The 25,438-nt window shown below is 41.3% G+C and overlaps 1 protein-coding gene across 2 annotated transcripts in view; it reads right to left on the bottom strand.

The window, feature by feature from the left end:
• The window catches only part of ZDHHC2 (zinc finger DHHC-type palmitoyltransferase 2), a 91,113-nt gene that overhangs the window by 44,014 nt on the left and 21,661 nt on the right, over nucleotides 1–25,438 (bottom strand). Inside the window, exon 1 of one of the 2 annotated variants that reach the window (XM_015144809.3) lies at nucleotides 23,922–24,279. The exons of the other annotated variant lie outside the window; for it this stretch is intronic. Within the exon in view, the coding sequence (XP_015000295.2) occupies nucleotides 23,922–24,051 (130 nt within the window). The 5' untranslated portion in view covers nucleotides 24,052–24,279. Of the gene's footprint in view, nucleotides 1–23,921; nucleotides 24,280–25,438 lie in introns of those variants that run through there. 2 annotated transcript variants of the gene reach the window in all.

Raw genomic sequence — 25,438 nt, 5'->3', positions numbered from 1 at the left:
TATTGGTTTTTATGTGGATTTTGAGTTTTAATTCAGGATTATTTAATTTTCTTACTTCACAGACAGAATTTCAGTTTGGTTAACAGTGATGCTGATATTTATTCTCCAATTTTACCATACAGAAATTTCAAGAGTTGCATAGCCTTCTTTATCCCATTTCCTTTAAATCACATATTGAGATAAATTAATAGTTACTTCAATTTTAGTCAACAGAAAAGTGAGGTTTACTCAGTTTTTACTAAAGCAAATGAGCTTTATTCTCAAAGTCACAATGAGTAGTACATTAATTCTACCTTAGAAATTCTTTTATTTTCAATTTAAACATTTCCTGCATGTCACAAATATGTTACAACTTCGAGCTCTGCTGGATCATATTAAAATTAATTCCTCTTTGAAACACATAGCATCTGCCCCATAAATGTGAGTAAGAGACTGACTTAGACAAACAGACCATGACAACTAATCTGAATCACATAAAAGTGGTATATCAAAGCGGACATATGTATTTTTGTGTGTGTGTGTGGGCATGGAAAACTCAAGAGAAAAGTTATCTCTATTACCATGTTAGCTTAGCACACTGTAGAACTCAACTCATAGTTGACAAAAGCGAAAGTAATCTCTTCCGTGAGATGAAGAAAATGCCCCTCTAAAGAGACAGAGAGGGAGAAGACAAAATAGTTCCTGTCCCTTTTAAAAGGAAAAGGTTGAGGGAGATACTTGCTTCAACTGGGCTTCAAGCAACTTTGAAAACAGAAAGGGTCTGTAACTTTACAGGGTTCCCTCCACCCCCACCTTGGTTTTGGCTCTTCCTCAGTACTGTACTTTTTTATAGTTGAATTTGTCAAATTGGAAAAGAGACTATTACTAAGCCTAACAGCGCCAAAGAGCAACGGCTTGGGATAAAGAAGGCAAGGTCCAACCCTGCCTCTGCCACTTGCTTGCTCACACAAGCTATCCCACTTACTCCACTACAAAGTGAGGGTGATCGCCGCAGCAATAGCATTAGGGCTGCAGTGAGGATTCAAAGGGAAAAAAAAAGAATATACTTAACATAGTGCCCGGTGTATAGTAAGCCCCCATGAATGTACCATTATAATATATAATCTTTCATTTCGATAATATTAATGGTAATGTATAACATATAGGAAAGGGGGCTAAAAAATGAAGAAAAATTACAAAGAGAAAAGTAATATTTGTACAGGCTCCTGAAATAATTAATTGCAAAATGTTGAAAAATAGACTTTGCGAGTGAACATAAGAGGTGAAAAATAATGTAAATCTGAATCATCTTATAAGTCAATTGCCTTTTTATACGGATGTATCATTTCAGAAACTTGTTTAAACCAATAAGGTGGTATTCATTCTTAACAGAGTAATGATGAGACATTAAAACTTCGATCTTCATGTGCCAGTTAGTCCTTTTGAGAACTTAAATGTGAATCTATTTTGGATAAGCACTGTTTAACTTAATGAATAAAAACAATTACTTTTTAAAAAAATAAAAATAAAAACCTAAATCTTATATTCACCCCAAAGAAGTCAGGTGCAGTTTATTCCTGGGAATTAAGAGCATTACTATTATTACACTAAAATATTTACCAATCCTACATCTGTGGATAGTATCATTCACATCATCTAAATACACACAATCATAACACTGTGAATCACAATTTTAATTTTAATTTCAAACACTTATTTGCCTGGTTTTATCTTGGATTAGCCTAATTTCTTTTTGGTCCATGTCCTACAATGATAATATTTTGCTTTAGCAATTTCTAATCTTCTAATATACCTCCAGAACTTCAAGTTCCTCTGTGATTAATTGTGGGAATTACAGCACTTTCTTGGCCCTGATGGTATATAGGAAGAGACAAAGTGAAAAAGGTAAATTACTACTGTAGTTACCAATAATGTTCCTGTTTGCCCAAAGTAAAATTATGGCCTTCAGGAATCACATTTTGGGCTGGGCAGCCCATGCATGTAATCCCAGTACTTCGGGAGGCCAAATTGGGAGGCTCACTTAAGGCCAAGAGTTGGAGATCAGCCTGGACAACATATTGAGACTGTGTCTCTACAAAAAAAAATTTTTTTAATTTGCTGGGTGTGGCAGCACTGCCTGTGGTCCCAGCTACTTGGGAGACTGGGGCAGGAGAACTGATTGAGCCCAGTAGTTCAAGGCTGCAGTAAGCTATGATCACATCACTGCACTCCAGCCTGTGCGACAGAGCGAGACCCTGTCTCTCAAAACAAAAAAGAAGAAGAAATAAAGAAAAGCAAAGAAAGGAAAGGAAAGGACAGGAAAGGAAAGGAAAGGAAAAGAAAAGAAAAAAGAAAAGAAAAAAGAATTTCATCTTAAAATGTAGAAACATCATCAATACCACACAGCTTGTAGTTTGGGTCACCAGTTGTATTCTCTGGCTGCGCTTTATGCTTACCTCCTCCACCGCCACTAATCATTTCTACAAGAAACAGAGGAGAGCCAGGCACAGTGGCTTAAACCTGTAATCTCAGCACTTTGGGAAGCCAAGGTGAGAACACAGTTTGAGGCCAGGAGTTTGAGACTGGCCTGGGCAACATAGTGAGACACCATCTCCACAAAAACTTTAAAAATTAGCCAGGCAAAGTGGTGGCCACCCACGGTCCCAGCTACTCAGGAGGCTGAGGTGGGAGGATCACTTGAGCCCAGGAGGTTGAGGCTGCAGTGAGCTGTGATCCTGCCACTGCATTCAAGCCTGGGCAACAGAGTGTGACCCTGTCTCAAAAAAAGAGAGAAAGAAACAGAGTAGGACAACTCTGTTTGATAAAAAGGCTGAACTAGTCAGTCCTCAGTTTAGAATTGGTAAGACTGATAAGAGTGATAGTTTTTTTTTGTTACAGCATTAATTGTTCTTTAAGAAATGCTTATGTAAAAATAAAACAGGTAAAACTGAAGTTAAAGAGTGAGACTGTCAAAGTAATAACCAATAATATAGAAAAGGATGACAAACTGCTTCTTAATACAACCTGGCTTAAATGAAACATCCTTTCAAATGTATACCTCCCTTATCTCTTTTGACTGAACTATCAAGCAATCATTTAATCCAGGTGTCGGTAAACTAGAACCCTTGGTCCAAATACAGCTAGATGCCTGTTTCTATATGTAGAGTTTTATTGAAACATGTATGCATCCATTCACTCACATGGCTACCTGTGTGCTACAATAGCAGAGTTAGGTAGCTGAGACAGGGACAGTATGGACTGCAAAGCCTAAAATATTTACTGTCTAGCCCTTTATAAAGAAAGTAGTCCAGCCTCTATGTATTAGGGTTCTCCACAGAAAGACATTTAATAGGATATGTGTGCATGTGTATGTATATACTGTATTAGAACTGATTTAGTCTAGAGTGATTCAAACTCAACCTGGATTAAAAGCAGGGGATCATCTCAAAGATTATTTATTATGATATAAAGTGTTACTGTCCTAAATGGTATCTATTGAGATGCAGCAGCCCAGTAAACTGATGGTAACTTAAATGTAGTTGAACTTTTATTCACAAATACATCCAAAATTAAAGCTTTCAGATACCAAACTACATCTTCATAACAGACAAAAAAGTGTACTCCCCCCTTTGAATTAGCAAAGAACAGTTACGTAAGTGTTTTTAAACATGTGATTTTGGCATATTTTATTGCAAATTTATATTGCTGTGATTTTAAAATTTATTTTCTTAATCTGAATTTTCTTTTTCTTGTCTTCAAATTCAATCTCTCTCCTTTGAAAGAATAATTTACCTTTATTGCTCACACAGTAACTTTTCAATATAAAACTGCTATGCAGTTTCCAGATTCATTCTGACACAGGTACACCCTACCTTCAGCTAAGATATCTGATAGTGAAGAATACCATACACACACATACACACACATCCCAAAACAGAGACTTGGTTCTAACGAATGAATCTTAAGGATAATTTTATAGCCAAGCTCCACTTTTTTTCTGTTTATCTTTAACTCATTTACTGAGGAACATTAATTGACTATACCATGCTTACACTGTTGAGAACAAAATGGTAAATAAGATTTTACCTCTATGCTGAAGCTTAGCATTTGTGATATTTTAGTTAGAAATAAAAACTAACTGAGAAAACATGTTTATGAAAACATTTTCAGTTAATTCACATAAGTAGCTCATATTTAAAACATTATGACAAAAATACTTTCTGCTTTAATATCTTTATAACATGCTTTAACATCTCCTTTCCCAACAAAATCTGTCCCTTGACTTCATGTCTCTAGCTGCCCATCCCACTTTCTGACCTTTTCACAGGAAAATTTAACAATCATCCAAAATCACTGTCCCTACCCCCAACCTCCTTTTACCTCCTCGTTCAACTCCAACTGGTCTAATTCCTCAGCATTCCACTGCAATCACTCGTGTCAAGGTCACCAACACCCTCCCTAAGCTAATTTTCTGTACTCAAATTACTCTAACAGAATTAATTATGCTCTTCTTTTGGAAACAGTCTGTCAAATTCATAGTGAATTATTCGACAAAATTGGCCAGGGGAACCCCTTGAAGCCAAATCCTTTGTCCTTTTAGCTACTTTCCAAAAATCTCCGGTTCATTTTTAGTGTATTAGAGATAAAAAATGACACTGCTTCCAGACCTTATTTAATGACATGCAAGACAAATGTTATTCACGTTAACATTCTCCGTTTAATTGCGACCATACCCTTTTCTTCCTATTACGTTTTTTGAATTTATTTTCTCTATAACCTATCTACTTATAGTTTTAAAAGTCTTTATCAAACTGTTTCTTTTTTTTTTTCTTTGCCGTCCTCATATGTCATTGTGATTTTAAGCACCTGCCTTTCTCTCCAGTCTCACCTCACACCTCTTTCCTCTTGTGCATGATGCTTCTGTCACTCTGGGCTTTTTTACATCTTAACCAAGCTAACATTGTACCCTGCCTTGATCCTCTGCACTGCCAGTGAACTGGGTGGTGGGAGACGTGGACTCCAGCCCAATCCTCCCAATGTGTGTGATCTTGATCACGGCACTCAGCTAAGTGGTGCTTTAATTTTATTGTTTCAACAAAAATTTTCACTTCATCTTGAAGGTTTCTCTGGCTACAAAATTATCTTAAATCCTACCCTGATGTATTCTTGGGGAAAAAGTCTTGACTTTTAAAGGCCTAAGGCAAAAGTCATTCTAACAATAAATTGATCAGTAAATTAGCGGGAACTGCTTTGTCAAGGACAAGACAAGCAGCTTCAGAATAGAAGCAACAGTTAAGGATAAAGGCTTCAATGGTGCAAAACTTGAATCTCAAACACATGGTTTTCAGTTTGTACCTTCTCAGTTAACATATAAGCCAGTCCCGATATTCCTAACAGTCTAACCACAAACAAGGGGCGAGGCAATTGAGTTCTTCACTGGATCCCCACACAGTTCCTTGAAAACTCATTTTGCAGTAAGAAAATCATGATCTAATTTAAAACGCAATTCAATGACATCATCTCACTAAAAACCCTCCCAATGGCTTTGCACTCAATTTACAGTAAAATAAAGTCCAATCTCCTTACTGCAGCCTCAGTGGTCAAGCATGATCTGGCTTTTCCTCCCTGTCCTCCAAGACCACTTCTGGTCACTAGTCCCTTTGCTCACTAAGCTGCAGCCACACTGAGCTCCTGTTTCGAAAACACACGAAACCTTAGCGTCTTTGCCCAGTCTGAAAAGCTCCACACCTGACTCCACGCCTGGCTCATTCTTTATCATCCTTCAGGTTGCAGTTTAAATACCAGCTTTTCCTGTCTGGTTAGACCCTGCAATCGCTACGGCAATACATTGTTTCTCCCTTAGCATCTCACATAACCTGTATTTTCATCTATTTGTTTCTTTTCCATGCCCCACACTGAGGTTTGATCCTGTCTGATGTTTTACCTTGAACAAGTTATTTAGACTCTCTGAACATTATCGCAATGTTTATCTCACCCAGCTCTTTTGAGAATTAAACTAGAAGGTAAAAGTACCTAGAATAGAATTTGGCACATTATTTAGGACTGTTCATCAAATATGGAGGATAAATTCATCACTAAACTGTGACATGTTAAGAGTAGGAGTTCCCTAAAGTTTAGTGCTAACAGTTTATTAACAATCTAAGGGAAGAAGTACATAGAGAATAATTAGCATGTAGTAATGCTAACATTTTCTGCATCGTGAAATGCCAGGTTGTTAGGAATAAACTGCTGGAAGACCTTTTAAGGGTGAATAAGCAGAAAAATGCAAATAAATTACAATGTGGGCGAATTAGTAGAATGAGAAAAAACTAAACCAGTAAATTTGTAAACTTTTGCCCTACCTCTCCCAGAGCTCCTTTACTGTCAACCCCACCCATACCCGCAACCCACTACTCCCCGTCTAGATTCTAATAGGGTCTGGCATGCATTGGTCCTATGCCAACACCCTATGGCGTTTGATAATTTCCCCAGCCTCTACCTCAGAACACATATCTAAACAGTTATACGGAGCTAAACTATGTGCTAGAAATTATCAAAGAACTATGGAAAATGGCCCAGAAATTACTGGCAACCTTTTCCTGAAGACTAGCACAATGTGGCTGGGCGCGGTGGCTCACAGCTGTAATCGCAGCACTTTGGGAGGCTAAGGCAGCTGGATCACTTGAGCCCAGGAGTTTGAGACCAGCCTTGGCAACATGGTGAAACTCTGTCTCTACCAAAACAAACAAACAAACAAAAAAACTCCCACAATTAGCTGAGGGCAGTGGCGCTCGCCTGTGAAGCCAGCTAGTCAGGAGGCTGAGGTGGGAAGATCCCTTCAGCCCAGGAGGCGGAGGCTGCAGTGAGCTGCGATAATGCCACTGCATTCCAGCCTGGGCAACAGAGCCAGACTATGTCTCAAAAAAAAAAAAAAAGGAATTGCGCAATACCAAACACAAAAATGAACAATACTAAGTTAAATCATATAAACCAAGGTATGGGAAGTCTCTTAAGGGTAGGTTATGATCCAAAATATTCGTTTTCTGTGGTTTGGCCTCTAGATCAGCCATCAAAAGCTTCTGCATAACATCATTAACAATATAACAAAAACTAGTGACTCTGTGTTAAGGGAAGCCTACTGAGTGCAACATCCAAACACATCTCCCTTCCAGCACAGCAGACCCGAGGCTGCCCTGATTTTCCTCCCTTACCTGCTGGGCTATGAGATCAGGTGTTCCTCCCATTCCAAGTCTTTGGTGATAATACCTGTATTTGCTACAGCTGTCATAACAAAGTATCACAGACTGTGTGCCCTAGACAGAAATCTCTGTTCTCACATTTCTGGACTCTAGAAGACGGAAATTTAAAAAAATGTTTTAAATTATAAATTAGCAGGGCATGGTGGCATGCACCTGTGGTCCCAGCTACTCAGGAGGCTGAGGCAGAAAGATCGATTAAATCTAGGTGGTCGAGGCAGCATGAGCCGTGATTACGCCACTGCATTCCAGCTTGGGAGACAGAGCAAAACCCTGTTAAAAAAAAAAAAAAAAAAAAAGAAGAAAAAGAATGGAGTTCAAATTGAGGTGTCGGCAGGGTTGGTTTCTTCCTAGGTCTCTCTCCTTCACTTGCAATGACCACCTACTCTCTGCATGTTCACGTCTTTTCCCTCGATGCCTCTCTGTATCCAAATTTCTTCTTTTAAAGACGGCAAGTCATGTTGGGTAAGGGCTTACTCTGATGACCTCGTTTTAATTTAATTATTTCTTTAAGGACCCTTTATCCAAATACATTCTGAAGTCCTGGAGTTCAGTACTTTCACCTAAGAATTTTGGAGGCACGGAATACAGCTTGCAGCATCCTCCAAAATCAGACTGCAGCTTTACAGGAGCATTTGCTGAACGCTCTCTATGCCAGGAATTTGCGCTGCCTCGACCACCCAGATTTAATCAATCTTTCTGCCTCAGCCTCCTGAATAGCTGGGACCACAGGTGCATGCCACCATACCTTGCTAATTTATAATTTTATTTATTTTTTGTAGACATACGGTCTCCCTACGTTGTCTAGGCTGTTCTCCAGCTTCCGGGCTCAAGTGATTCTCCGGCGTCAGCCTCCCAAAGTGCTGGCATGACAGGCATGAGCCACTGCACCCGGCCTTGTGCTCAATTCTTTCAATGTTGATCTCATTTAAACCTTCCAACAATCTGTGAGGTTGGTATTATTATCATTTCAAATGCTGAGAAGACAGTCTCACAGCGGTATGACTTCTAAAGTCACCCAACTCATGATAGGATCTACAGATGGTCCTGTTTGGCCGCAAAACTCATGCAAGGATTCTGTGTGGCCTCCCAGGATCTGTGACATCGGATGCCTCCCAGCCACTGGGTTGCTTTGTCCTGGGCAGCCGTTCCCTTCCTTGCTTGCTCCCAGTTCTTGGTCTGTGTTTGATACTCTTGCCACTCCCTGCTACTTCTGATCTGGGTCACTCTAGAAAGTAGGGTTTAAAATGTCCTCTTCTTGTCACCCTTGCTCCACCAATCAACTTAAAACCTCTGCAAACATATAATTTTACAAACTTTGGATACAAAAAATTCAAATATTTGGCCATATTTCAGGATAGTACCTGAATACGGACTTGCCTAAGCATCCCACTTCAAGAATTTGGGGAGGAACAGGGCTCTGGGTTCCTAGAGGAACAGCAAAATGATGATACTAGAAAGAGTTAAGAGATGGAATAAGAGATGGAATAGGGGCTTCCTGACCTCCATCCTCAGCAGAAGAGAGGAGGAATGATAATTACTCCAGTTTGTACTACACAGGCACACTCCTAAAACACATACCTCACATGGAGACAATGACATTAAGGGAGACAGAACATGGATCTGTCCTGGATGGTAACTCTTAATCCTTACATTTATGAAAGTCTCCAGGTTATAAGTGTTTCTCTCCCCACCCAATCAGCAACATCATTTCTTTATTATTATAATTTATTGCGTTGAGAAGACTTGAGATCTACTCTCTTAAATAATTGTAAGTGCATAATATCGTATTGTTGAGTATAGGCACAAGGATGTACAGCAGCTCTCTAGAACTTATTCACCTAACACAACTGAAACTTTATACCTACTGAACCGCAGCCCACCCCCATCTCCTTCTCCCTCCAGCCCCTGGCAACCACCAGACGGTCTGTTTCTTTTAACTGACTTTTTTAGATACCTCATACAAGTAGAATAATGCAGCATCTGTCCTTCTGTGACTGGCTTTTTCTCATTTAGCCCAATGTCTTCCAGGTTCATCCATGTTGTCACACGTGGTGGCATTCAACATCATTTCTGTAGCAATTTGATGACCAAATCATTGCTCTAAATAGCTCCACCCGACAGAAACAGATGGTGCAAAATCTAACTTATCTAATTGAAGGCTGGGTAAACATTTACTGAAAGTTTGTATTTAAATCATTAGCAATGTGTGGGTCTTTCAATCTATCGGTTCTGAAAAAGGAATAAAGACATCACCTCATAATGATGGCCTTGAAAAACTCACTGCCACTTTCATCTTGGCAAAGGGAACGACAATTTCGGAATCACTGACTAGCACTAAGCAATGTAGATAAATACGGAAATCTGATCTCAGGGCTGGTCCCCTGATCTTAGTGTCCTCATTTCAAAGCTTACTCAATGGAATCCTATAATCCCTGTCTCAGATTAAAATAGAAGAGGCTCCCAGTGCCAGCAAGCTGTGCAGATCTGAGAGCAGGTTTAAGTTTACTTCTCCTGTTTAGATACAGTTGTATGGGTCCTTCCTTTTCTACACATGGCTACAACTCAACTCCAAGTTCCTATAGTCACTGAATCTTTTCAGCTCCCACCCCCTTCCTTTCCAATTCCAGATGCCCTTCTTGAGGAAAGACCAGCAAGGCCATGACTGACTCCTTAGAACCATGTAAGTCTACAGTGGATCAACACCCTCAACAAAGATCTGCCTACTTTTCACATAATGGTTGTCTATGATCAAGGCGAATGGCAACTAGAGATTCATGTCCTGAAATACTCCCCTTATTAGTCAGAACCAAAATTTTAGACTTGGAAGTGCCTCAATGATTATTTTGTCCAATGTAACAGTCAGCTTTCTTATACATGTGTGGATGTATTTATTTATTGGTAGTATGCAAAAAGTCTCACATGATTCCACTCATAGGAGTGACCTGGAACAGTCGGACTCATGGAGACCGAAAGTAGAATGGTGGCTGCCACGGTATATGTATATTTTCACATGTATATTGGTTATTTCATCATTTAAAAAATATATACAATCAAGTAGAAATAATTTTTATAGAGTATTTTTTAATGTCCTTAGATCAGTTTCTTATTATCTGGTATACTCAGAAGTATCATAGAGGACAATGTTGAGAGTTCTTTATTTTTCATGATCAAACGTTAGCTATTTGATTTATTAAGCAGAAAAACCAATGCGTCTTTTCTGCATCTCCAAGGAAACAGGCAACGTTCTAAAACCATCTCACAGGGTTAGGAGCTATATGTTGAGTGCTATACGACCAGAGTACACGCACACGTAACACATTTAAAAATTAAACCAATTATTTCTAGGTTCATAAAACTATTTGACACTTATGAGTACTTTACAACTCTCCAGAGAAAGAGACTACGTAAGGATGTAATTCCAACCTTTGTATTTATGAGTTCATTGGAATAAAATTTCCAGTAGCACACCTGAAGAGATGAATTCAAAGATTTAAACCAACACTAGCACCAGCAGTAACTGCTGCACGATAGCACTAGGTCACAATATCCATTAAAACATTCAAGAGTATCCAGCTATTCACTAGCTCACTCTTCAGTATCGGGTCATCGAGAAGCACCATTTTCTTCTGTAACTTCACTGTCATACATTCATAAAGTAAACATACACAATTTTTCTTTGATCCCAGCTGGAATTATAAAATGCCTTTCCCTTCTTATTTGCAGCCAATCATACTCTCGCCCAACACTGCCTTCACCTACAGCATGAGCCCAATCTCTCTGACAGCAATTGCTGAAACAGTATGTATATTCAGTCACAGCCAAAATAAATTTGACATTGTCATTATCTGGCTACCCACAGTTGAAAGATTTCCAAGACTACTGCTTAAAGACACAACATATTTTAATAGTGTAACGTTATACAAGTACCACCTGCTTACATACGAGATGTATTCATTAACGTAAGTGAGAAGTTCTAAAAAAATTATGCAAGGAATTGAAGAATCCAGTCATCAGTATTTGGAATGAGCCTCTTCCTCTGCTCAATGTGTAAGCAGCATCTCAGGTTTCCCGCCTGTATCTCTCCCCTAATTTTACGTATGGATTTATGCTTTCTCTCACTAAAATCATTTCACTTACTCTGGGTCTTTGGGCAAAACAAAAACCTCGCTCTTCATTTATAAACCATGTTCAGTCCCTGTGCTGTGGATCAGAATCTAGTTCATGATTAACACCATACATTCACGATGCATTCACGTCATATTTCCCCCTCCTCCTCACCCGCTCCTGTTTACCAGTTTGCATACCACTTCCACTTGCTAATATGTTCTTTGAAGATTAAATTTCCATCTGTCATTTATGTGCTCTGGACTCTCTGGCTACTCAAAAACTGTTGTTGAATTCCTGCCTATGCACAGTAAGCCACAGGCTCTCGAGTTTTCTGCCCTGGGCATGCCTGACGACCAGCAGTCTCATAAGGAACACACTACCCAGTAATGAAGGCCACCATATGGGCAACACGGGATTCTTCACAATCCCCTGCCCATCGGCTTTTCTGCTGAACCACGAAATGGCAAGATGGTAAAAACAAAAACACAAAAAATCAAAACAAACCAAAAACCTGCTGCAGTGACATTGATACATCTCATGGATACCTCTAGAGACCTTCAAATTTGGACATGTTTACAAGGGCATATATAGGTTTCTCTGGAATGACACTTCCATCAAAAATCATCTGCTCCAGAAAAACAGTATGGTGTCCTCAAAAAATTAAACACAGAATTACCAGATGACTGACCAATTCCACTCTTAGGTATCTACCAAAAGAATTTAAAGCAGGGACTCCAACAGGTATTTCTATACATTGTTCATAGCAGCATTATTCACAATAGCCAAAAAGGTAGACACAACTCAAACCACCATTAATGGATAAACAATATCTGATATACACATACCATGAAATATTATTCAGCCTTTGAAAAAATGAAATTCTCACATATGCTACTCTGAAGATATTATATAAGTGAAATAAACTAGACTCAAAAGGATAAATATTGTATGATTCCACTCGTAGGAGTGACCTGCAACAGTCGGACTCATGGAGGCAGAAAGTAGAATGGTGGCTACCAGGGGTCGGGGAGGGCAGAATGAGGGTTAGTGTTAACTGGGAGAATGAGGGTTAGTGTTAACCGCACAGCAATGCAGTTTGGGAAGATGACAAAGTTGGAAAACGGACGGTAGTGATGATCGCACAGCATTTTGAATGTACTTAATGACACTAACGTGTATACTTAAAAATGGTTAAAATGGAAATTTTTTATGTTATCGATATTTTACCACAATAAAAAATAAAATAATCATCTGCTCTAGAGCTTATTCTCAAACCACAAATTAAGTTAAAAATCAACATTATCTAAAGTTTTCTCACCTCTGGTCATTTCCATGCTGAAAAGTTTTCATTGTTGTTTAATATCTCAAAAAAATAACCGAAGTGATAAGCAGAGAAAAACAAAGCTTTGTTGAGCTGTGTATGCCTAGCTAGGCATTTCTGCGTGCTAAGTGGCTCATTCATGAGTCTCCCCAGATTATCAGTGCTTGAGATTCAAAAGAATGCCCAGCCAAAATTCCAGTCTTCCTTGACCTTTTCCAGTCAACAGGAAATAGATGAAAGAGAATGTAAAATCCTCAAACTCCAAGGGTCTTGGATAGTAGCTTGATACGTGTATCTATCTTGGATATATTGCCTTAAATCAGAGTTAAATTATATTAGGTATACTCTAAGAAAGCTGAGACAAGGAAAAAGAAAATTGAAACATATGTTAGAAGGTCTTTTTAAATCTAAAAAGGGTAACAATTTTAGCACATTAAGGGCGGGTGGGGGTTAATTATCTGAAAACTACTAAAATGGACTACAGTTATCTCTAGGAAATGCTGTTGGAGTGTTTCCTGCAAATGCATTTCACTTTTTTTTGTGGTTATTTTATAAGTACACTGGGGCAAAAATTTTACATTCTAAATTGTTCTTATTTTTTTTTTAACTATAGATATATGAGGATATTACTTATTCTATTACACTTATAAAGATAATTTATCTTTTAAATTTTCAAGTGAGTTCTACAATTAATTTTATCGTCTAAATTCTCATTACAGATAACATTTTAATGTCCAGAAAGAAAAAAAGGTTTTTTATTGTTATATGTGAAACCATACAAATATTACCAGCTTGTTTATAAACATCTGGATGATCAAACAGTAAAAAGCCAAAATACATAATCCCCTCACGTAGGATTCAACATTCTTTGTTGCTTGAGATGTCCACCCTGCTCAGTTCGAACTGAACAAGTTCAGCTGGCACTCATCCTTTGATTCATCCAAGAAACATACGTCCCAAATGTTATTACGTGTTAATATTTATGTTAGGCACCCGGGCTATAAGGGTGCATAAACCAGATATGGTTACCGCTCATGAAATTTTCTGTAAATTATTTTCAGATAATAAGAAAAGTTAAGCTTGCCTAACAGAGTAAAGTCTTTTAAATTTGGATTGAATTAATTCAGATATCCCAGCAACTCGTACACTGGTATACGAGATTCTTTTTGGTAACCTTGTAAGTTACACTGAAAGTCATCAGAGTCAGTAATAAGTTCAAAACAAGGGTTCAATGTGCACACTGTTAAATTCTCAGTCCTCCCCCACTTGATGGGCCAGTACATGTGGCAATGTTGATTCCTCCCTCCTCCTTGATACCCTTTCCTCCCCAGGCTTCAGGACACCACACTCTCTCAGTTTTCCTTTCCTTCACTGGGCGCTCCTTCTCAGTCTTCTTTGATTCCTGATCCTACTCATCTCCTGAACTCTCAGTGTTGGTCATCTTTGGTCCATTTCTCTGCTCATTTGCATTCTCACATGTAGTAGAACAAATGTACCCAGTGCCAAGTCTTTAAATCCACTTATATGCCGAAGACTCCCGAATTTATTCCCGCATTCTATACCTCTCTCCCAAATGCCAACTTCATGTGTGCAACCGCTCACTCAGCATCTCTATTTCACGACAGCACTTCCATTCCAGATCTAATGCAACCCTCCACACCACCTAACTGATGCCTTCTGCATATCACCCTTTCGGTTTTTTGGGTCAAAAACAATGGAATAATTTTTTGACTCCTTTCTTTCTTACACAACTCAAATCTGTCTGTAACTTCTGCTGTTGCTACTGTAAAAATACGTCCAGAATCTGATCACCTCTCACCATTTCCAATGCCCATGCCATGGTTTGACACGATCATCGCTCACCTGGATTGATGCAGTAGCCTAGGTCCACAGTGGCCAGAAAGATCTTTTCAAATCTAAGTCGCCGCACATCACCCCTGTACTCAACACCCTGCAGTGGATTCTCATGTCACTCCAAGTAAACCCAAAGTTCTCACAGTGGCCTCTGGCCTGAGGCCCTCCAAGATCTCTGCTTTCTCCCCACATCTCTGACCTATCACCTACTTCCCTTTCCCTTGCTTACTACACTTCAGCCAAAATGACCTCCTTGCTCTCCCTCAAACATGCTGGGCTGACCCCTGCCTCTATGCTTGTAAATCAAAGTCCCTTGGCCTGAGATACATTTCTCCACAATACCCGCATGGTTAAATCTTTCAGCTCCTTCAGTTCTCTGCTTAAATTTCATGAGTCCTTCTCCTTCTCTGGTCACCGTATTTAAAATTGAAATCTTCCTCTGGCATTCTCAGTCCTTCTTGCCCTACTTTTTGCTTTGTGTCATGCCACTGATGATCCTCTAACAAATTATCTAATGTACTTACGTTTTTTATTCGTTTTCTGTCCCCTAATAAGAAATGTAAGCTCCAACATCTGTCAATAGATATTTTTTGAACGAATAAATTAATAGGGTGTCCAGTGAATTACGGATGGTTAAAATGCATTCAGTTCTTGGATTTGTTAAAGGGCAAGTTTATGGGAGGCTACGGTGAATCACTACCCTCCTCCCTCTTTGACTGGCATACAGTTCTTTGTTCTGCATATCTTAATTTTCAGTAGGTACCAGTTCTGGAATAAGTTGCATTTTATTAAAATATGCTGTAATTAAGACCTTGATTAAGTCAAACTGGTCCCTGCCCTATATCTTTTCCCATTTACTGACCTCTCTGGAGATGCCCTGGCTAATCACTAGTCATAGTTAAGTACATAAATCCCTGACTGCCTTTCTTCCTAAAACAGGTCACATGGAGTTGCCCACTTAGTAATAACTTGATCACAAATTAGCCCCTGGAATTTGGAGCAAGCTTATGACTTTCAGTTTGAGGCTCATAATTGAAATCTTTTTCATGCTCTGCAATTGGCCTCAGGTGTCCCTCATCACAGCTCCAGCTCGGCTGTTCCGGACTGGACTGTCCTTCCCACTAAAATACTGCCAACAGGCTATGTACATTACAAACACAATGCCAAATCACACCATTCCTCACACCCCTACAAATCTAGTGAAAAGCCATACTTCAATTCAGCTACTACCTCTCTGAGAGGACTCATGGGATCCAAAGGGTTGAGGGATATAGTTCAGTCTGAATTTTAAGTCACCCTACTCCACACACACCCTTCAAATATGATGAAAATCCATTCACATAATGCAATAAACACAGGGACAGAATTTAATGTTATCTGTACATAAGAAAATAGGTAATCATGACAAAGCCATTCTGGTTTCCCAAATTTCTCTGAGTTATAATCACATAAAATTCTTGACACTATATGACCTTAGTTTTATAAGGATTATATCTTTTATAACATGATCATGGAGATAGACAACTACCTTGAAACTCTTTTATCATTTGAATGTTTGGTTTTAAAAGAATTAAAGTTTTTTTTATTATTGTTTGGTGTACATTTTGCTGATGAACTCCTCCGCACCGTTCTGTGCCTCTGGGGCGGCAATGCTAGGGAATAAAAGGCCTAATTAATTTAAATATGGCAGGAATGCTTAATTGTACACTTCACATGAGGAGAAACTTCAGGATACCACAAAGAAGTACTGGCAAAGAAATAAAACCCAGCCAACTATAAAAGCACTTATTCATTGGCATTTTTAAAATGTAATCCAATCAATAACATACCTCGAATGAACTACCATTAAGGATGCACTTTAGAGTCAAGTGCTAAGGTGACAAATGCAGCATATATTTTCACTTATGAGTATCTCTCAAACAAAAATGGATTTTATAACACTTCAGGCAACTAATATTTATAACTGAATTTAAAAGTCATAGCCAGACAAAACGTCAAATTAGGAAAAATGCTACATAAATGATATAAAGTGTGATATTATCATTTTGAAAGGAAAATTCTCAAGCAATCACGTCTGGTTTCTTTACAGCTATCCTATTCTTCTTAAGAAATCAGAGCATCTACCTCCTCCTTAGCACCCCTCCTCCTACCCCCTGCCTTGATAATTTCACTCTTTTCGCTTTTGGCATTTGATTGAAACAACAATCAAGACAATTATAAAAAAATTCCCTTAAAGGAATTAGGAAAAAATTTTCAACAATTTTCTAATGGACTATTAAAAACCTCATTCAATTATTTTATGCTTTCATTATAAATTCTCTGTAGTATTTCTAAATGGCAATATGTAATAACAGAATTCCACATAATATTAAAACTGTCTTTCTAATGATCTTTGGAATATTGTTTTCCCAACAGACAGCATTAAGAATCTATGCCATATTCTAATCTGTCATTCTGCAAGTTAGACAAGACAGAATTTCTACACTCATCACGAACAGTGCTAGAGTCTCAGGGGGCCCATGAATCCATCGCTTCCTGGAGAAGAGAAGGCTGGGTGATGTGATACATCTGTCAAAACGCCGTGGTATAAATCAGCAGTATAAATTATGAAATGTAAGTATGCTTCTATTTTTCTGAGAAGGAAAATCACAAATTCTCCATCAAGATAAAAAATAAAAACAAATGAAACAAGAAAATCAATGAGGACCATCTCATGGAGAACCCCTTGCCCCCACATATACTCATCTCATGGAGAACCCCTCGCCCCCATATATACTCATCTCATGGAGAACCCCTCGCCCCCATATATACTCATCTCTGGGATACATTTGTCTTTTTTCTCCGGCTAGCACACTTCTCACCACGGTAACGAATAAAGATCAAACACCTGAGCTCGCTGGACCATGCAGCCTCAGATGTGGGCGCAACCACCTCAGCCCTGCCAGCTGGACACTGCCCAGGCTGGAACACTGCACCCGCTGTTACTAGGTTGGGGGAGCAGTGGTGGTTCCAGTGCTCTGTGATGACCCTGCCAGGGAAGCAGCTCTTTCCAAAGGCCGTTCCTCGGGTGTAACGTCAGCTCCACTTCACCCACCTGCCCTTGGTTTCTGTCCATTTCTAAGCTAAGCTCTCCAGGCTCGCCGTGCAGTCAGAGAGTTGCATTCACGCCCAGTTTAACCTGCCAGGTCACAGGCCCTGGGCTGAGAGCAGAGTAAAAGTGGCCCGAGCATTGGGTAAGAAGCGAGGGAGCTAAAACAACCTCCTACTTCATAGCAGAGGCAAACACTGCTGCTTATAATCTTACTCTGAGGCTACGTCAACCACTAAATATATGTGGTCAGATCTGTAACTTGACTTAAAATTCACTTCTACTTAGGTGCCCCCCAAAAGCTCTTTATACCTCCCTCATTGTTTATCCTTCTCCACTGGCTCGGCAGCCCACTTACATGTCTAGAGTGAGACGTTTTGCTTTCCATTTCTGCTTTCCTACCACTCTGCTGCGGAAACGGCATCCGGAAAGGGGGCAACCCCTCTCCTCATGCCCAAGCCAGCTAGAAAGCTTTGGTTTTGGGTTTTTTCCCAGAGGTTGTGTTTTTTTTTTTCTTGGCTATTAGGAAAAGATCTCTATTAAGTTCTCTTTTAAATCATTTTTGTGGCGGGAAATGCCTGGGAAGTAAATGCTTTTGAATGAACCCTACTCAAGCCCTTAAGCAGCTGCCTTCTTTCTAAGCTCATGGAAACACACCTTCTCTAGAGACAGTTAATTATCTTGATTTAAGAAACCATCCCGTCAGCTTCTGTTTAATTACTGGAAACATTCCTGCAAGTACCAATTTAACGGCAGGGATGACATTCTTAGTAAGCAATTGCAAGCAAACTTTTCTACAATAAGCCTCAGTTTAAACTGAGGTTTGACCCCTAGATCCTGTCCTCTCACTTATTTGCATTATACAACTGAATAAGACTAGGTAGAAACCACGAGATTAATTCATTCAACATTTATTGCGCATCTGTACATGCTAAGACTGTGCTAATTGCCTTACATGTTTCTCTCTAATAGGGTTTAATAGCAAATAGTAATGCCGCATCGTCCAGTACATCAAAAGAAAAGGAAGTGTCTGACACACTAAATGGAGCCAAGAAAGCATTAAGCAGAGTCTTTTCTCTGACTCCCCTTCCGACCTGACCATTTATATTAAATTAAAACGGCAGCACAGATCAAGGGTTTGGAATACATCATATTTTATCCATTTGAATTTTTAATTTGAAGAAATGTTGAGTTTTTATCACCCTATTCACATAAATTCAAACCTTTAAAATATTCAACAATATCAAGAAAAGTCACAGAACTAATATATTTAGAATCATCATGCCCAAGGTAATAATTTCTTTTTTTTTTTTTTAATTTTTTTTTGAGACGGTCTCGCTCTGTCACCCAGGCTAAAGCGTAGTGGCGTGACCACAGCTCACTGCAGCCTCTGCCTCCCGGGTTCAAGCAATTTCTTCTGCCTCAGCTTCCCAAGCAGCTGGGACTACAGGCAGGCACCACCACACCTGGCTAATATTTGTATTTTTTGGTAGAGAAAGGGTTTCACTATGTTGGCCAGGCTGGCCTCAAACTCCTGACCTCAAGTGATCCTCCCACCTCAGCCTCCCAAAGTGCTGGGTTTACAAGTGTGAGCCACCGTGCTGGCCAACCAGTAATCACTTCTAAGGTGATTTGGGCATTAAATGTTTTACATGCATCAGTTTTCTATGGATGTGCCTTATATTCCCCTTTACACTATTTTAACATTTAAAACAGTTGGCAAAACCAAGTAATGGCAAAAACTACGATTACTTTTGCATCAACCTAATAGAACATCTGTATTCCCAGGATCTACTGCCTGTCCTTTTTTGTAAAAAAGGCTTCATTGTCCTACACAGTTTTTAAAGTAATAGTTTAAGTATCAGGAATATCAAGATATTAATAATATAAAGTGACAGTTTAAATCAATAACAAGAATACATACGTTCTTCTGTGCAACTCAAATTCATTTCATGGTGGAAAACAATCGAGAGCCCCAGCAGACTCTATCCTGGAGCCTGCAGTGGCCTTGAATGAATGGAAGGTCATAACTTCACAGAATCCAAGTGGGAGGCTTTATGTATTTTGTTTTTAGGGATGTTTGTTTGCTTGTTTGTTTAAAGGAATGAAAACATGGCTGCGTATCTCTCAAACTGATCCCTAGGTATTATAATTACTGTGGAATATAATAGGCTGCAATCATTGCTGAGGGATGTTTATTAATAAAGACAGCAAAACTGTGAGTAAAACCTCAACAGCCCAGTGGTCTAACTTCCAACGTACTCCAAAGCTCAGCAAACTATTGCCCAAGGGCCAAGGTTGGCCAAATATTTTTGTTGAATAAAAGCCACGCCCATTTGTTAAAGTCTGTTCTATGGCCGCTCTCTACAATAGTAGAGCTGAGTGACTGGAACAGAGAACACATGGCTTGCAAAGCCAAAAATATTTACTATATAGCCCCAAACTACAAAGCCCTTTAAAACTCTGAAATTGTGTAAAGACTGCTGGCTTATTTGCAGAGCTCTGTCAACTCTTTGTAAACAATAATAAAGTTAAAAAGAGATGCTGAATAACTTCATTGGGCTGAGAGATTTGGAGAGGGGTTTGTTGGGAAAAGGAGACATCTGGATATCCACATCACAGCAGCTAAAGTCATAGTTGACACCGCCGCTAGGTAACTTGGAGGAAGAACATTGAACTTGTGGCAACTGTGGAATTTAGTTTTAACTCTTTCATTTAAAAATAAAGGAGGGATTAGCCTGGATGACCTTTAAGCTTTTCAATCTTCATGATTGTTTAAAATGATGTAACTAAAACCATACGCAAACTCAGAACCATGTGAGTGCAACATCATAATAAATGTCCCATAGCACCTGCCTAAGGAGCAGGAAAGTAATACATTTTAGAAAAATGGGAATTGAACTGGTTACACAAGGGTATGTGGAAGTTTCTTGTGTACTACTGACACTTTTCAGTAAATCTGAAATAAAGAAAATGGTATGAAATACTTAAAACAATTTAAACGTTAGCACTTAAAAGGGGAAACTTCAGTGCCCTTCTTCAAGTAAAGTTAACACAGCGGCAGCCCTGAGGGATCTGTGAAAACATACCCAAACCATGTCGTGTGCTGACTGAATGGCACTGGGAAAGATGCAGACCACCCTCACTCCCTCCCATAGCGCATCCTGAAGTTCCCCTTACAAATGTTACCTTCGAGTTTATCTTACTTGATGGAAATCAACCTCCTATCTAAAGAGAGCAAAGACAGTTAAGACACAAAAGAAGCCAGCAGTGGAGAGAGGGACTAGAGGGACAGGGGAGAGGGAAAAGGAGTGGTAAGGGAAGGAAAGGATGGAGGGGGAGGAGTACAAATAGAAGAGCCTTGTTAATCAACAAACAAGATAAACGTGGTCCAAAGGATTAGCAGTAGAACTGTCTTTTGTGATCTTTTCTTTGGCAGAATAGGAAGCTGACTTAACCAAAAATACTTGACTCTCACACAATATATGTACATCCCATATATTTTACATATACACATATTCCACAAAGAGCGGTTATTTTTATGAAATACAAACACTAAGCAAAAATTATGCTAACTGAAAAAGTGCCTAGAGAGCCACATACATCCACGTTGTTAAATATAGAAACTAACTGTAATGAGAATCATTATCTCCAGTTTCCAAGGATACCAGGATAAGCACTACTCCTAAATTGCAGTTCATTCAGCAAAGGGCACAGAATAATTTATATTCAGGGTCATCCCTAGCTGAGAGCAGATGTGGAAGGAGGACCAGGGTAAATCACCTTGTTTCTTCTATTCCATTTGCTACCTCATCCAGCTCCCAGCACCCGACCCCCACACTCTGGTCCCAACCTTGGCCAATGTTTTATGCAAGACATTTGGAAAATCTGCTTGTAAATGGCAACTTCCAAGAGGAAAAGAATCTTCAAAAGGCAGGGCAGTCCGAGATGTGATTAATGCTGGGGGTGGGGTGGGGGCTGGTATTTCCATTTGCTTTGTCTGTGAAAAGGAAAGGGGGCTGGTTTTGTGTGTCAGTCACACTAGTCGCCATCTTTCCCAGTGCCTATGAGGAAACTGTACAGTTAATTTCAACTTCCCACTCAACCAAGGCTATGCAAAGCTTGCCACTCATAAACTGCCATGGTCTCTAGAATCAAATTCAGCTTCAACTTGTTCTTCCTTCTTAGACTCTAGGATCTGGATCTTTCATAACAATTACTTTTTGTTTCTACAGCAATAAACATATAAAAGCTACTTTCTGAAAACCTAGGAGCTATTGCCTCTGAATCATTTATTTGTTTATTCAAGACCACTTACTGTTGCTTTCAATGTCGCAGGCATTGCGCCAGGCCAGGCAGACAGGCACTGCGCCAGGCAGGCAGGGACAAGAAGTGATAGGTAAGGTATCAATAATAGGCCATGACAATTAGGCAGTTTTAAAAGAAGCATTCTTCCTCTTAGTCAAATCGTCACTTACTGAAATAGTGATGTGGATTTTATGGACACTCGAGATTTGTCTTATATTCACGGAAAGTACATATAAACACATGATTCATATATAATAGCAATTTTCCATTTCTTTCCTTCTCCATCACCTGTCTACCCAATATAATAGTAAGGCCTGCCATGTAGCACCTCAGCTAGGAGCAGACATCCTTCTAACGGGCAGAAAAGCTCTCTCTCCCTTCAAATGCTTCCTCTAAATGGACATGAGACACTGCCAAGATAAGCGTCTTAGCTTAATGTGATAATACAGGAGAATAAGCTATTTTGATAATGAAGCCCTTCTAGCATGTCCCTTCTTTGCAGGTTATAATGATACTGTTCATTGTCTTTAAGAGGATGAAGGAATGAAATACAACAAGGTTCCCAACAGTTATGTAACATATACAGTCTATCTCAATAAGGCAAGCTATTTCAATATTAACAGTCAATACAAAATTTACCACACGTCCTTTCCTATATATTTTAGATGACTTGACGACCACATACCTAAATGCATTCTCATGATGATGCCTGTACAGCCTCATCTTTTCCTAACAGACTCAAGGTTTTTTTGGATTATTAAGCTTGTTTCTAAATCCCTTAAAGTAATAATAGCAAATTGCAAAGCTATCAAAACCATATAAAATAAAAGTTAGTCTCGGTTCTCTTAAAACTTACATCAGTGATTATTTTGATGTATCATTATGACACTTTCTCACAAGGAGCAACATTTTGAGGTCAGATAGCTTCAGACAAGATTTTATGTCTGAATCTTGAGGCTTTGAAAATGCTGAGGTTGTGAAGATTCAATATAATAGGCCAATATTTAATCTTTTCCCTTGTCCCACCCAAAGCTAGCGCTTGGTAGGGCAAAAACATAGACACTTGGTTAGGTGGAGCACCAAACACAGAAAGCATTCACAAGTCACTGTCAGAAACGTCATTCTCTGCTTTAACATCTTTTTCTGATAACCCAGACCAGTTTTCATAAAACCTCTGTAGGTAGAAACCAGCTTACATTAAGTGACATCATTGTACTCCCTACTTGGGCATAATAATCAACTTTTTAAAAAAATTTAATCTTCAGCATTAGAAGTATCCTACCCACCAATTCAGGAACCTAGAACTCGGACTGGAGCCACCTGGCTCTCTGGATGTAAAAAACCTCAGACGATCACCTCTTTTTTTCTCTCCCTACTGTTCAAACAACTAAATTATGGTTTAGTGTGATGCACATGTCCTCAAAAATACTTTCTAGTAGCTCACCTCCTCCACATCCTTTTTAACTAGAAAAGTGTCCAACTGGCAATCCTCAAATCATAAAAGCAGCAAAAACGCCCGAGCGCTGTCACAAATTTTTAACGAGTGGATTGACGCCAACCAGCAAGGGATCCAGCTCCGCCGCCGAGGCCAGCACCCCCGCGCGGGTCTGGCGCAGCTCGGGGCCGGGCCCAGCTCGGAGCCCTTCGGCCCCCGGCTCACCTCGCCGGCCTCGGCCTCCCCTGTCCACCGCGGTCCTGGGGACCGTCCGCCCCTCTAGGGGGTGTGGCCGGGGCGGCGGCGGTGAGCGGAAGGCGGCGGGAGGCTCGGCGGCGAGTGCGGGGCGGAGGCGACACCGTAACCCGAGAGTCGGGGCGGGGGGGAGGGCGAGGGGCGTGCGCGTGGAAGAAGCTGCCCGAGGCTGCTTTCGGCAGCGGAGCCGGCGGGACGCGGCAGGTTGGCGGCGCCAGGGGCGCATCCGGGGGGCGAGAGCGGAGGCGCGGCTGAGCGTCCCGGGACCGTCGGGGTGGGCTGAGCTGAGGGCGCCGCGGCGGGGGGCACACTCACCGATGCACAGCTGGATGGCGTAGGCGTAGTAGGACCAGCCGAGCAGGAGGGTGATGAACACCACCGGGATCCAGTACAGCACCCGCCGGCACCGCCGCCTGGCGCTGCTGCCCGGGCCCGAGGGCGCCATCTTCCAGCCGCATCCACCTGCCCAGCTCCGCCGCCGCCCGCGGGCCTGGCTCCGGGGCGGGCTGGGCGCGCCCGGCACCCCTGCCTGGACGGGCTCCTGGGCGGCGGCGGGGTGCGCTGCGGCCACTGCCGCCGCCGTGGCGCTAACTCCCCATCCCGCAGCCCCGAGCCGGCGCCGCGGACTCCCGGCTCCTCAGCCCGGCGGAGGCGGCGGCTGCGAGCGGAGGACGAGGAGGCGGAGGGGGGCGGCGAGGCGGCGGCGTCGGGAGGCTGTGCTCCGCCCCCGCCGTTCCCCGCCGCCCGGCCGCCTCCCCTGGCGTGGCCGGCTGCGCCCTCGGGCGGGCTCTGCGGGGATCCGGGGCCCTCGCTCGGGCCACCTCGGGGGCTCCCACCGTGGCCCCGCCGCCTCCGGCTCGGCCTCTGGATTCCGGGGAGGCGGCGGCTGCTCGGCGCTGGCCCCCGGGGCGGAAGGGGCAGCGGCGGCCCCTCCCCAGGCGCCTGGCACTCGGGGCAGTTGGGTCGCGGGCGCTGCTGCGCTTGGCGCAGGGCTGGGGTCGGAGGCGAGGCCGGCGGAGCAGCTGCTGCGCGCGGGACCTGCCGCGACCCAGGCGCCCTGAGAAAGTCTGCAGCGCGGAGGCCCGCGTCCCCGCAGCCGGCGTGGAAACCTCGCGCTTCAACTTGCGGGTCCCTGGGAGCCCGCGGGGGCCGCGAGGAGCCTCCCTTTACTACTCGGGCTTTGGGGGGAAGCAGAAATGCACAGCGAAGAGGGGGTGCCGAGCCGGCGTCTGGCATGGGAGGGGCTGTGGAGAGCGAGGAAGAAGCATATTTGGTTGTGAATCCAGGCACCTCTGGAGTTAGAAACACAAGTTCTTTGCTCTGAGAATGTTGATTCTTTGGATAAGTGATTGAGTGACTGTGACAGGGGCCGTTCCCACTGTCCCCTCCCTGGAGTACGGTGGTTCCTTCCACCAAGTATTTATTCTTTTCCTCAACCCGCTCGTCACTACTTTCGTGGTGGCAATTCCAAACTTAGCAGATAGCTTATTCCAAAGCGGTTCCCAAAAAACACCGTAAGGGAACCTAAAGGTAGCCCAAACCTCTGATTTTACGATTCATGAAATGGAAAATAGACAAATGCCTACTTTGCTTTTCCTTCATCTGATTATGAACGCACCTGATCCCACAGGGAAACACTTCAATCAATGAGTGTATGTAAATTATGTGCATCACTACTATACATAATAGGCACAATTTTTCTTAACATTAGTGAATATGTGTATTTACACCACACAGCAACCATAGTGAATGAAATTACTTCTTATTCATGTATAGAAGTTAAAAAAAAAAAAACTGATTTACATGAATTCAGTCAAAGAAATTTAGCTCTG

The sequence above is a fragment of the Macaca mulatta genome, chromosome 8, assembly GCF_049350105.2.
Source record: "Macaca mulatta isolate MMU2019108-1 chromosome 8, T2T-MMU8v2.0, whole genome shotgun sequence".
NCBI classification, from domain to species: Eukaryota; Metazoa; Chordata; class Mammalia; order Primates; family Cercopithecidae; genus Macaca; species Macaca mulatta.
The sequence above is the reverse complement of the archived record's forward strand: the minus strand, read 5'-3'. Positions and strand labels throughout refer to the sequence as shown.